At 51.3% G+C, this 14,348-nt stretch overlaps 1 protein-coding gene across 1 annotated transcript; it reads right to left on the reverse strand.

Moving 5' to 3' along the window:
* Positions 1-7,016: 7,016 nt before the first annotated feature.
* On the reverse strand, positions 7,017-8,322 carry RAB42 (RAB42, member RAS oncogene family). Its single transcript, XM_028113584.1, has 2 exons — positions 8,084-8,322; positions 7,017-7,440 (listed from the first exon to the last, which is right to left on the reverse strand). Exons 1-2 carry the CDS (start codon positions 8,320-8,322, stop codon positions 7,017-7,019), a joined length of 663 nt encoding a protein of 220 aa, XP_027969385.1.
* Positions 8,323-14,348: the final 6,026 nt, after the last annotated feature.

A 14,348-nucleotide genomic window follows, 5' to 3' on the forward strand; every position in this document is an offset into this window, starting at 1 on the left:
AGAGTGACCTTCTCTCATGAACCACAAACTGAAGAGGCATCCTGGTTTTGGCAAAACACTTTTTGACCCGCTCTTCTGGAACTCCTGGAGTTCATCCTTGGCCCTAAGAAAGGATGGCAGTAACCTGGGGAAAGGCCCATCTGGGCAGGTGCCTTGTCTGTTCTTAGTTGTTGATATCCCTGATCCTGGTACTTTCACCATCATGCAGAGGAAACCAGGCCCCTAAGAACTCAGGGTCATGACCTTCAGTGGCACCTAGCATCATCCTGTCCTGAGCCCAGCATAGCCCTTGTGGATTGTGAGGGTTCCTTGGGCTTCAGAGGGCCTGGCTGTTCCATCCAGGGGTCACCAGCATGGGCACATCGTCCTTGCCCTGCTTTTCACTCCCTCCCACTCGGAATTTGAGCCCAGAACCCTTCCCTTCAAGCCTCGTAGATCTCTTGAGGCTGTGCTGATGTTCCTGTTGCTCTTGGCCAAGGTGCACACCCAGAGAGGCAGCCAGCTTCTCGCCTTCCTCTGGCATCAGCTGTGCTCAGGCACCAAGTCTCTCTGTGGCCTACCACCAGAAAGAGGATGTTGAAGGGTTTCACTTTTTCCAGAACCTTCCAATGCCACTGGGTGACACTCTCAAAGGATGTTCTTTTGGTGATATCAGACAGCAAAAGGCCTCTTGCTGAATTCTGATAGTAGGAACAAGTCACTGACCTTGACAGCCAAGAAGGAATCCAGAATTAGTTTTGAATCCTCCATTGAGGACAGAAAGGGACAAAGGAATTGGGGCAGTTTAATGGAAAGAGCTGGGGGAGAGTCCATAGTTCTCAATTCTTGATCCACCCTGTGACAGGTAAGTGGCTTCATCTATCTTGAGTCTTGTCCTACCTGTATGTGGAGGGGCTGTTCATTCAGCAAGTGTTTATAAGCTGGGCCTGGGCTTGGGCCTGGGCCTGGGCCTGGGCTGGGCAGTGGGCTATACTAATGAATAAAAAACACGGGGATGGGTGCCTGGGTGGCTCAGTCGTTAAGCGTCTGCCTTCGGCTCAGGTCATGGTCCCGGGGTCCTCGGATTGAGTCCCACATCGGGCTCCCTGCTCGGCAGGAAGCCTGCTTCTCCCCCTCCCACTCCCCCCTGCTTGTGTTCCCTCTCTCGCTGTGTCTCTCTCTAATAAATAAATAAAATCTTTAAAAAAAAAAAACACACAGGGAGCAGCCCTGCCATAGGGTGAGTGAAAAACTGCCTCTGTGTCTGGGGTGCCTGGATGGCTCAGTCAGTTAAGCCTCTGACTCTTAATTTCGGCTCAGGTCGTGATCTCCAGGTCCTGGGATTGGCCCTGCGTGGGGCTTGGCACTCAGTGTGAAGTCAGCTTGAGATTCCCTCTGCCCCTCTCCCCGCTTGCATGTGCTCGCTGTCTTTCTGGAATAAATGGATACATATTTTAAAAAACAAAAAAACCTGCCTCTGTGCCTAGGGCTGCAAAGGAGAGCAAGCAAAGGCTGGTGTGTGTGTGTGTGTGTGTGTGTGTGTAGGGACAGGCTTCAGAGGCTGGTTGTGTGTGTGTGTGTAGGGACAGGCTTCAGAGGCTGGTGTATGTGTGTGTGTGTCTGTCTGTCTTGCAGGAGTGGGAGGGTGTAGTGTAGGCAACTAGGTAACCCACCAGGCTGGCCTTGTGCTTCCCATTCCTCCTCAGCCTGAGCAATACCTTTTTTATTTTTTTAAAGATTAATTTATTTGAGAGAGAGAGAGAAAGCGGGGGGAGAGGGAGAGAGAAACTCAAGTAGACTCTCTGCTGAGCTCAGAGCCCAACGTGGGGCTTGATCTCACAACCCTGAGATCATGACCTGGGCTGAAACCAAGAGTCAGATGCTCAACCAACTGAGCCACCCAGGCACCCCTGAGTAATACCTTTCTTAATTGTTAGACATTTTAGGGCTATCAGAAAGACTCCATCTGGTAAGAGGATTCTGGTGCTAAAAACAGGCATATAAACAAAAAGTTCGAAAACTGTGCAGGTGCTAGGGACCAGTGGAGTTTCAGGTGGTGGACTGATGTGACTGGGTTTACATGTTAAAAGCCTTGCTCTGGCTGCCAGCATGGAGAATGGAGTTGGAAACAGGCAGGAGAAGAGCCAACCAAGAAGGTGCTGTGGTTAATTTGGACTAAAAGGAATATGGCATGCGAGGTTTTCCTGAGAAAGTACTAACCAAAAGATAGAAGTAGAGGGTGGTTGCAACAACACGGGTGAGTTTTGGACACAGAAGGAGCCATCTGGGACCACAAAGCCATCCTGAAAAGTCTCCTGTGCCTGCATGAGGGGAAGCAGGGAGGAGGAGGCCTGATGTGGACTGAAGCCTTACAGTTACCTCTAGTTAGAAAAGGCCCCAGCGCCACCCAGCGCAGCCCCATATCTTACAGGTAAGAACATCAAGATCTGGAGAGGTCATTATGTCCTGTCTGAGGTCCCTGGGCAGGCCAGGACTCAGAGCTGTGCTCTTGGTCCATTGTCCATCCTCATGGGGGCCCTGGCCTCAAAGCGCTAGTCTAGTGGGGCAACAGAGGGTGAAATCTCCAGGTGCCCTGAAGGCCTGGAGAAGGAATTGATACAGCCGGTTGGGCCAAGCCTTGAAGGATGACCAGAATTTTGACAGAGATGGAGGAAGGACATTCCAGACAAGGGAACCACACATGAAAGACCCAGAAGGAGCTTGTTAGCAGAAGGAGCTTAACACTTACTGGGCACTTAACACACAGCATCCTATTTAATCCTCTAACAAAGCTGTGGGGTAGGAATTATTCTTATTTTACCATGAAGACCAAGGCTCAGAGGTAGAGGACAGGGGCTGGGCTCCCACCCAGACATCTTCAGCTCCAGGCTGTGTGTGGAGGGCAGGATGGGTCTTCTGTCTTTACCCACTAAGTTTCAGTGGCTCCCAGAATGGGCAGTGTCTTCCGAAAGGCTCCCATGGGTGGCAGACTGGCTCTGTGCCTTCAAAAGGGCAAAAGTCAAGGATCCAGGCCTGGGAGCCTGACCTTCTCGAAGCTGCTGTGGCTGGAGGGTTGAGTCAGGGTGCTGCTTTGGAGAGGAAGTTTTGCTTGCTCAGACTAGTCTAGGGATAGACCTGAAGGGACTATTCTGGAACTTCACTCTTAGTACAGAAGCAGAACCCAGTTCACGTCTCCAGAAGCAGGACATGATCTTTAAGAACTTTTGTTATTTCCCCACAGTGTTTACTTTGGTAGTCTCTGTTCCGTTACAGCGATGAATAAAACGCTCAGGGGGAAAAGGGAACTTCCATTTTGTGAATTCTTACTGTGTGACCAGCACTGCCTTTGATTTCTCATTAAATCCTTTCTAAAACCCTGTGTGAGTTAGGTATTAGTGTCCTCATTTTCCAGAGGAGTTCACTGAGGCTTGCGGAGATGAAGTGAGTTACCAGGGTCCCACAGTTACACATGGTGGAGCTGGGAGTCAAACCCAGGCTTGACTGCAAAGCCCACCGTAATGTAGGCAGCTGGGATGATGCTGTGGTTAAGAAGAAGTGATACTTACCTGAGTGCGGCAAGCCAGTCTGGTCACCCGGGGAGAGGGGAGAGGGCTGGGGCCATCCAGTGGAAGAAGCACGTGCAAAGCCCAGGGCTGCAGGTGGTTCGGAATTTGTCAGGGCCAAGGAGGGGGAGAGGCATCAAGCACTAGCTCCGGAAGGGCCAGGACTTTGAATTCTAGGAGGGGAATAGCCACGTCAAATATACTTTAAAAACTTCCCTCTGGGGCGCTGTGGATGCTGAATCAACAGGGGACACACTACAGGCCTCAAGAGGGGCGGCACAATCTCCACTAGAGACCGCAGGGCCTGAACTGTGACAGCAATGGCACTCAGGGCAGGGGAGCAGGGGAGCGGAGGCTGCTTCTGAGCGGCTGTGGGAGGCACGACTCAGCTGGCAGGTGGGTCTGCCCCCCTCCACTGCTCTTGTCTGCTTTTCCTCTTAGCCAGTGGGCTGGGCAGGGCTGTTTTCCTGCTGCTGCCAGAATCCGACCCATCAAAGCCACTTGTAGCCTCCAGAGGGTTTGCCACACAGCAAGGGGCTTGTGAGCGTGGGACCGGAGCCCCGAGGCACGAGGTAGGACCTTCTGGGCCTGGCCTGAGGCCGGTGGACGAGGCCTGGGTTCACCAGCTGAGCCACATCAGTTTCCCATCCTGGACTTCCTGTCTGTGAAATGGACAAGCTGAGCCCCACCTCACAGGTTTGCTTCGGGGATAATAATAAGCCACAGAATGAGCCCACAATGCATGAGCTTACGTGTGTGGTAGGAATTCACATAATATTTCATTTAATCCTCACAACAACCTTGTGAGACAGAAACTACTGTTCTCCCCATTTTACAGATGGGAAACTGAGGCTGAGGAGCGTTAGAGATGTATGGCTGCGGCCTGCTGAACAGTCCTCAAAGGAGGCAGCTGGGGACAGTGGGCAACATCTTCTTGGAGATGGACCCAGCCTTGGGAGGCCCTGGGCTCAGGCCGGTCCTCCAGTGCCCAGCCAGGATTTGGGCAGAGAAGGTCAGTTTTTTCTTCCTCTCTTCAGGGATTTGGGGAGGTTTTGAACACCTGACAGCAAAATCCCCACCTCCATCCCCAGGATGAGCTGCTCATCTCCCAAACAAGCTTTGGTTTACACTGTACTCCTATTCAGGGAAGCTCTGGGAAATAAGAAACCACAGACCAAGTTGAAGGTCACTCCCTGCTTCTTCACTTACTCTAGCTGCTCAGATCTCCAGTAAATTCCTAGAAAGAACCCAGCTCTTTCCTTGTTCCTTACCTTGAGGCTTCTTCCTCTGCTCACTGGTTTCAGTTAACCTCACTGGGCCTTAGTCTGCACATCAGTAAAATGGAACAACAGTACCTACCTCAACTGGACATAAGAAGTACTCAGTGCTGGCCACTTTTCTTTCGGCCCAGACCGCTGCTCTTAGCTGGGCCCCTCTCCTCCCTCCCCCAGCTCTCAGCTCAAGGTCATCTTCTCAGGGAGGCTCTCCCTGACCAACTGCTCTAAAGAAATCAGTCCCATCTTTCCCAGCCCTGTCTCCAGGAGCTGTGGGCTTCAGAGCACTTACAACTGGAGATCATTTAGTTCACTTATTTACTCGTTTTGTTCTCTCCCACTAGAATGTCAACCCCAGGATGGCTTTTCTGTCATGTTCACTGCTGCATCCTCAGAGCCCAGAACAGAGTAGATGCTTTTTTTTTTTTTTAATTGATGAAGGAATGATAACATTCTCAAAAACAAGTCAGTCATTTCTCTCTCCCTCTCCAAGCTTCCCCATTGGTGAAATGAGGGTAACCGTGCCAACCTTGCAAGACTATCATAAGGATGAGGGATGACTGTTTTAAGAGAGGAGGTAGGGAGGAGGCAGTGCAAAGGGAGACCCACCCTGGCCCAGCCCCATGGGGAGGAAGCTAAGAAACCCTCCCTGACCGGAAACCTCCCAAGAACCCTAGGAAGAAGGGATTATCAGTTACATGATGCTGAGGAGGAATCCGAGACCCTCGTAAGCCCCAGGTCACAAAGTGAGTGAAGTGGCTGTGCTCTTTTTTGCTGTGGAACTGTTCCTGCCCTTTCTGTGCCTACTAGCAGAATGACACCCCCTCTACACCTGCTGAGATTCTTTTTTTTTTTAAAGATTTTATTTATTTATTTGAGAGAGAGAGAACGAGAGATAGAGAGCATGAGAGGGAAGAGGGTCAGAGGGAGAAGCAGACTCCCTGCTGAGCAGGGAGCCCGATGTGGGACTCGATCCCGGGACTCCAGGATCATGACCTGAGCCGAAGGCAGTCGCTTAACCAACTGAGCCACCCAGGCGCGCTGAGATTCTTACCAACATAAACACTATCTCCAGGAAACCCTCCCTGATTGCCCTAGGACATTCTCTGCCTAGCTGTTCCTGTTCCCCAGGAGGCAATTGCTGAGCTGAGGATTAGCGAGCAGACATTGATTAGAGGGTTCTTGAGATCAATACCTGCTTGGGGGAGGAAGGGAGGAAAGTGGGACTGAGCAGAGGAAGAATTTAGCTGTGATGTTGTAAGAACAATGGCCTCAATCAGCCCCACGAAGAGTGATGAAGCTGGGTTTGAGCTTCCGAGCTGGGGCAAGAGAACCGGGCCTTTAAACACTCCCCCACCCCCCAACAGATTCAACAGATCAACACCGGATGTAGGCAACCCTGAGGGGCAGGCAGTTCCCAGAGGGTGCTGTGAGCCCACCATCATCGGCAGCACTCCCAGCAGCTGGGGGAGGGGGTGTTTTAGGGGTGGGGGTAGAAGGCTGTGGGGTCTGCAGCCCTGTAGGGACATCTTGGTGCCTCATCACAGTGTCCACTATGTGCCCAACCTAGGAGATGCTCGCTCACCTTCATCCCTGCCTCCCAGATCCAGATCCAGCACCTGGCCTTGGAGTAGGGGCACTGGGCAGCGATCCTGAGGTTCAGGGCACACATTTAAGACTCATCCAAGTCTGAGAACCTAAGGAGGCTCCCAGGTAGGCTTGCCCTGAAACTCCCTGCCCAGTCCTCGCCTGTGCAGCAGCGTCCAGACTCAGCGCGTCTCCGCGTCCAGGCTCGGGAGCGCTGCCAGAAATGTCAGAGGGGAAAGAGTGGTGAGGACAGTTCTTGTATTCGGCTCCTAACAGTGTGGCTGGCTCTGGCTGAGCATGTCCCCCACATCCATTTCTCACTGATGCCCCCACCCCCACCCCCGCTGTGGCACGGGTCTTCTATGAGCCCCACTGACAACTGAGGAAACAGGCTGATGGACACGAAGCTGCACACCTGGCTTCTTAGAGCTTTCTGGCAGAAAGGGGCTGAGCTCTGAAACCCCAAACTCCGGGAGGTGTGACTGCTAGGATACTGTTTATATTAACCCTTTGGCTACATTTGGCCCTTTGCTCTCCATAAAGATACTGAGACACTCCCCATCCCAGCAGCACTTCTAAGGTTGGCACTGCTTTCACCCTTTCCCTCCCAGAGTCAACACTGGCATGGACCTGGGGGCTGCTTCCTGGGGGGGGCGCTGGGGACTTGGGTCTTGTGGATGAGCCGGACGCCCCCCCAGTCCTCCTCCAGCTTGATGTCCCCCTGATCCAGGGCCTGCTGGATTGCGTCAGCAAGGGTGCTGAAGGCCAGGTCCACATTGCAGTTATTTTTGGCGGAGGTCTCCATGAAGGCCATGCCCAGGGAGGCAGCCAGCTCCTCTGCCTCCTGGGCCGAGACACAGCGGGTGCTCTGCAGGTCACTCTTGTGGCCAACCAGTAAGAAGATCACCTTGTCCGGGCCCTGAGTGGCCACGACCTCCTGGTGCCAGTTGCAGATATGTTCAAAGGACTTCCTGTTTGTCACATCAAAGACCAGGAGGACACCCACCACATTCCGGTAGAAGGACCTGGTGATGCACCTGAAGGAGGCGGAGTGAGCTGGGAGAGGTTTATACCTTCCAGGTGCCCCCACAGGCAGGATGCCCCCGCGTGCAAGGACTGCCTCACAAGCCCCATAGCTCTTTTCACACTGCCAGGTGCTTCTCTGCCCCCCGCCTCTGTGTCTCTCCCAACGGAGTGCCTGCGCCTCAGCTAGGGAGCAAGTTCAAGTCACCTCCTCTCTGGACCATTCCTGGAGGAAGCGGGATGTTTTCCTGACGGCAGATTTTTGCTTCCCGCTCTCTGCCTGGCAAACTCCTACGCAACCTTCCGGGCCATCCCAAACCTCTCTTCCTTTCCCATCTCCCTGACACCTCCCGCTCTGCTCGCTCTGCTCCGGTGGGCTCTCAGCAGCCGGGTCACCCATCCCCCCAGGTCTCCGTGGCAGGACCCCTGCGCCCTCCCAGCGCCAGGGTCTCAGGCCTCTGGCTGGGGGGCTTGGCCCACCCGGCTGCATCTGTGGAACGAACGACTCCACGTGGAGGGCCAGAGAGCAGGGCAGGGACCCCCAGACCTGTACCTTGGCCACTGAGGCCGAGCCCTCGCGGGGGGGGGGGAATAACCGCCCTGGAGGCGGGGAGCACTGACCGCCCCCCCAGGTCCCTCAGCCCGCCCGGCTCGCACCTGAAGCGCTCGTGGCCCGCGGTGTCCCAGAGCTGCAGCTTGACTCGCGGCCCGGCTCGCAGCTGCAGCTTGCGGCTGTAGAACTCGACGCCCACCGTGGGCGCCCACTCGGACTCGGGCTCGGGCTCCGCGGCCCCGGGCGCGCCCGCTACATAGCGCCGCAGCAGCGACGTCTTGCCCACGGCCGCGTCCCCCAGCAGCGCGATCCGGAACTGGTAGCGGCAGCCTCCGACCGCCATAGCCCGCGTCTAGCCGCCCGAGGCCGGCCGCCCCGCCCGCCCCCCGCCCCGAGGTCAGCCGCCCCGGGGGCTGACCCCGCCCCTCGGCCCGGGGCGCGAGACACCTGGGCACGTGCTCTCCTGCCTGGGGGCCCTAGTTTCGTCCTCTAATAACCCCTGCTTCGCGGGATGGTAGATTAAAGAAGGCAGTGTCGGGAGGAGGACGAGCGAGGGACGAGAACCAAACGCGCCCTGGCCCGAGACTAAGACCGCCCGAGCGTTCACCGCGTTCCGCCGGCCGGCTTTTCTCCAGCCCCACTCTCCGGGCAGTGCCCTGGTTGGGCCCCTGTTGCTGGAGCTGGAGGCACCACTCTAGAAAGCTGATGGTTTATAGGTGTCCTTTCCCCACCCAGGTGCTCCATTAGCCCTGGCCGAGGGCCTCCCAGGGCCTCCCGTTTCAATGGTCGGGTTCAATGTTTAACAGCCCCCACTGCATCCTCAGCACCTGCCTGGGGCGGGGCCTCAGGGCCCAGAGAGAGATGCCGACAGGGCTGGTAGGAGGCCGGACAGACGTAGGCAAATGCGATTCCAGAGAGAGTACTGCTGGCCTGTGGTCTGGACAACTAACATTTATGAGGCCAGATGGTCAGTTCTTCACACTCTGCTGGTGACAACTTTGAGAGGGCCATAGTGTGCCTATTTTAGAGCCAAGGAGACTGAGGCTTGTCTCAGGTCACAGAGCAGAGCTGAGACTCATATCTGAGTTTGTCTCACTCTTCATTACCCCCCTGATGCCACAAAGGGGGACTGCAAATCAAGTGCCAAGAGGAAGAGGACACAGTGGTCAGGTCCCCATGGGTTAGTGGCAAAGGTAAGGCTGAGACATCTGCCTCCAAGAGCCAGTCTACCCTCTCCAGTCAGGCCTTCGGGAAACCCCGGTTATCAAGGCTGGAGTTCTGGCTGGTCCCAAACAGCTCGTCTATTGGTTTAATCTCACTGTCCCAAAGTGGGTGGATTTTACCACTTTAACTTGTTTTGGCAAATTGGTGGTGAGGCGAACTCCTCGCTGTTGCCAACAATCAAATCATTGTATTTCCTTCTCACACAAACTTGTAAGGTGTTCTTATTCTCATTTTTACAAATGAGGAAACTTGAGGCTCAGAGATAAAGAATCCAAGGTCACTCAACAAGGAGGACAGACGAGCTGTCAAGTTTACCCAAGGCCAAAGACTTATTTGCTATTTCTGTGTCTGACAGGACAGGTTGAGGATCTGGGAAGGCCCAGGTTTTCTTCTCACTCTTTTTTTTTTTTTAAGTGGATATATGTATGTGTGTATGTAAGTAAATAATCTCTACACCCCAAGTCGGGCTTGAACTCATGACTCCGAGCTCAAGAGTCTACCAACTGAGCTAGCCAGGTGCCCCTCTTCTGGCTAACTCCTAGCAAGTCAGTAAGAAGCCATTTTGACAGGTCTCCATGTAATCTCAGTCATGGGTCACCTGCATGGTAGAGCCTGAAGGGGCCCATGTCTCTGCTTGTCCCCTAATTCTAGGAGTAGGAGAGAGAGGAGCCTGAGAATCCAGGAATCCCGAGGAGCCTCAGGGAGGGTGTGTGTTCGGGGAGGAGTCCTTCCTGCCAGCTTTACCCAAATTAAGAGTTTGTCCCTCTCCCACCTTCCCCACTGACTCCTCAGCTGAGATATTTTCTCCACCCCACTCTGTTTAGCTGGAAAAATATTTTTGTGTGTCAGGTCCCTACGGATGCCTCTAGCCCCTTCTTTACTACCCACTGGTACTCTGAGCCCCAACCGTGCTCAACACCCTTCCTGTTCTCAGCCCTCTTCTCCTCTTCAAAGGGCCAGCTCCTACTACATGACTTTAGGGTATAGCCCTGTCCTCAGAAAGCCTCTGACCGGCCAGTGAGGTCACACACCCTTTTGTCCACTGCATTAGCGGTCTCCCTCCTAGGTCACTCGAGGGCAATGATCAGTGGTAGTATCCCCAGTGCTTGGCACAAAACAGGAATTAAGTAAATATTAATGGTAGAAAGAATGAGTGAAAGTGGATAAATGCTATTCGCTCATTAATTCAGTCAGTCAAATCCCACAATAGGGCTGGACTCTGGACTCGGAGCTATAGGCTCAGAGAAGACCTTGTGCAGTAGGTGATTCTGAAGCTGGGGCTCCCAGGACGAGGGCGAGCTGGGGAGTTCAAGGAGGAAGGGCACTCTAGGCAGGGGCAGCTGGACAAAGGCAGAGAGGCATAAAACAGCTTGAAAGGCAGTTTGAACCCAGCATTCCCAGAAGCCTTTGTAGTCAGCACCCGTGGCAGTGCACTGTCAGCACTGGGCTCTTGGAACTTCCTCTCCTAGAGGCTCCTGCTGTGGGCGAGGGTCATGTGCTTGCATTCTGCAGCGAGCTCCAGAATCCAGATGTCAGCTGACCTTGCCAGAGACTCGCTATGTGATTGAGGCCCGGCAAGTGACCTTCCCTCCCCACCCTGCTTCCCCTTCTGCTAAGTAAGGCAAATCATGGTGCCCACCTCACAAAGTAATCTGGAGGAGCTGTGCAACACAGCAGGCGAGTTAGGCACATCTGCATGAGAGAGATCTAGGTTTTAGTTCCAACCGCCCTCTTACTAGCTATGTGGCCTCTGCCAAGTTTTTAATCGTTAATTCGTTTACTTTGTATTTGTTTCAATAAGTGCTAGCTCTCTGTTATATACCAGACACTTACACAGCAGTGAAAATAAAAACACACAATTCCTGGTCTTGGGAGCTCACATTGTAATGAGGAAGACAGAAAATAAACCATATATAATGTGATGTCAAGAAGCAATAAGTGCTATAAATAACAGTCAAGCAGGACAATGGCTTGAAGGGTGACAGGGTGCTACATCAAAATAGGGTTTTCTTTTTTTTATTTTAAAAGATTTTATGTACTGGGGCGCCTGGGTGGCTCAGTCATTAAGCGTCTGCCTTCGGCTCAGGTCATGATCCCAGGGTCCTGGGATCAAACCCCGCATCCGGCTCCCTGCTCCGCATCGGGCTCCCTGCTCCGCGGGAAGCCTGCTTCTCCCTCTCCCACTCCCCCTGCTTGTGTTCCCTCTCTCACTGTGTCTCTCTCTGTCAAATAAATAAAATCTTTTTAAAAAAAAAAAGAAAATTAAAAAAAAGATTTTATGTATTTATTAGAGAGTGTGCACAAGCAGGGGGCAAGGCAGGCAGAGGGAGAAGCAGGCTTCTCACTGAGCAGGGAGCCCTATTCAGGGCTCCATCCCAGGACCCTGGGATCATGACCTGAGCCGAAGGCAGATGCTTAACGACTGAGCCACCCAGGCGCCCCTAAATAGGGTTTTCTGAGGAGATGACATTAGAACAGAAAACCAGGGGAGTGAGGGAGTAGTGTGGGTGTCTGTGATATCCAGAGAGGATAGTTCCAGGCAGGAAGAACCGCAAGAGCAAAGGCCCTGAGGTGGGATCAGGCAAGGGATGCTCCAAGCAGAGCAGAGAGGCTAAGAGAGCAGAATGAATGCGGGAGCAAGTGGTGGGTGATGAGGGCAGAGAGGAGGAAGAGCCAAATCACATGTGGCTTCAGAAGCCATCATGGGACCTCAGCTTTTATTCCAAATGTCTTGTGAAGTCAGTGGAGATTTTGGAGCAGGTGAATAATGTAATGTAAATTTTTTCTTGGTTTTTAATTTTTACATCTTAATGGGGGTATAAATGACACACAGTAAACTGTACATATTAGAGAGTATGATGTAATGACTATTTTTTTTAAAGATTTTATTTATTTGACAGCGAATGAGAGAGCACAAGCAGGGGGAGTGGCAGAGGGAGAGGGAGAAGCAGGCTCCCCACTGAGCAGGGAAGCTCCCCCCCAATGCAGGGCTCCATCCAAGGACCCTGGGATTATGACCTGAGCTGAAGGCAAACACCCAACTGACTGAGGCACCCAGGCACCCAATGTAATGGTTTGTGATGTAAGTGTACATCCATTAACCATTACAACAATCTAAATAATGAGCATATGGGCGCCTGGGTGGCTCAGTCAGTTAAGCGTCTGCCTTCGGCTCAGGTCGTGATCCCAGGGTCCTGGGATCGAGCCCCACATCGGGCTCCCTGCTCGGCGGGAAGCCTGCTTCTCCCTCTCCCACTCCCCCTGCTTGTGTTCCCTCTCTCGCTGTGTCTCTCTCTGTCAAATAAATAAAATCTTAAAAAAAAAAATAAATAATGAGCGTATATCATCCCCAAATTTTCCCATTGTTATTTATTTGTTTGTTTGTTTATTGTAGGCTCCACGCACAGTATGGAGCCCAGTGGGGGGCTTGGATTCATAACCCTGATATCAAGACCTGAGCTGAGATCAAGGGTCAGATGTCTAACCAACTGAGGCACCTATCTCCATGTCCTTTTTAAATTCCCTTCTCCTGTCCCCCCAACCCTGAGAGTTTTTAATTTTGATGAAATGTAACTTATTAATTCAATATTGTACTGGAGGTCCTAGCTAATACTGTAAGACAAGAAAAATAAATAAAAGGCATCCACATTGGAAAGGGAGAGGTAAACCTCTCTTTATTCACAGACATGTGAAAAGTCTTAAGGAATTTACATAGGAGCTACTAAAACTAATAAATGAGTTTAGCAAGGTTGGAGGATACAAGTTAATATGCAAAAATTAATTCTATATACACTAGCAATGACCATTTAGAATTTGAAATTGATAAAAGTAATACCATTTACAATAGCATCAGAAATATGAAAAACTTAGGGACAAATTTGACTAAAGATATACAAGATCTGTATGTTGAAAATTATGAAACACTGTTGAGAGAAATTAAAGATAACTTGACTGAATGGAGAGCTATACCACCTCATGGGTGACTCAATATTGTTAAGATGTCAGTTCTCCCCAAATTAGTCTACGGATGCAATGCAATACCAACCAAATCCCAGTAGGCTTTTAAAAAAAAATACAAATTAGCTGATACTAAAGTTTACATGGAAATGCAGAAGACTCTGAATAGTCAAAACAATTTTGAGAAAGAACAAGTTTGGATGATTTATACTACCCTATTTCAAAACTTATTAAAAAGTTACAGTGGGGCGCCTGGGTGGCTCAGTCGTTAAGTGTCTGTCTCGGGCTCAGGTCATAGTCCCACAGTCCTGGGATCCAGCCCTGCATCGGGCTCCCTGCTCAGCGGGAAGCCTGCTTCTCCCTCTGCCTGCCTTGCCCCCTGCTTGTGCTATCAAATAAATAAATAAAATAAAAAATCTTAAAAAAAAGCTACAGTAATCAAGACAGTGTATTATTGAGTACAGAAACAGACCTACACATATGGTCAACTGATTTCTACAAAGGTGCCAAAACAATTAGATGGATAAAGATAATCTTTTTCAACAAATGAACATGGAACAATTTGAGAGCCTTTTGTAAAAATAAACTTTGACTCTTACACCATACACAAAAATTAATTAAAAATGAATCCTAGATCTAAATGTAAGAGCTAAAACTATTAAGCTCCTAGAAGAAAACATAGGAGAAAATTTTAAAAAAAATTTTTTTGAAGATTTTATTTATTTATTTGACAGAGAGAGACACAGAGAGAGAGGGAACACAAGCAGGGGGAGTGGGAGAGGGAGAAGCAGGCTTCCCGCCAAGCAGGGAGCCCGATGCGGGGCTCGATCCTAGGACCCTGGGATCATGACCTGAGCCGAAGGCAGACGCTTAACAACTGAGCCACCCAGGCGCCCCCATAGAAGAAAATCTTAATGCCTTTGAGCTAGGCAAAAAAATTTAAACTAGGACACAAAAAGCACAAAGCATAAATAAATAGACATATTGGACTTCACCAAAATTAAAAACTTTTGCTCTTCAAACATCGTGGCTGGTGTGTTGAGACCAGACCATAGGGAAGAATGGCAGAATGGGGGAGACTAATTAGGAGGCTTACTGTGATTGTGGGTGAGCAGTGATAGCATCAGTGGGGTGGTAAGGAATGTCTTACCATCTTAAAGGTGGAGAACACAGGATTTGCTGACGGAT

The sequence above is a fragment of the Eumetopias jubatus genome, unplaced genomic scaffold (assembly GCF_037043125.1).
Source record: "Eumetopias jubatus isolate StellerSeaLion01/CBP00866 unplaced genomic scaffold, mEumJub1_p1.0 scaffold_4, whole genome shotgun sequence".
Classification (NCBI taxonomy): domain Eukaryota; kingdom Metazoa; phylum Chordata; class Mammalia; order Carnivora; family Otariidae; genus Eumetopias; species Eumetopias jubatus.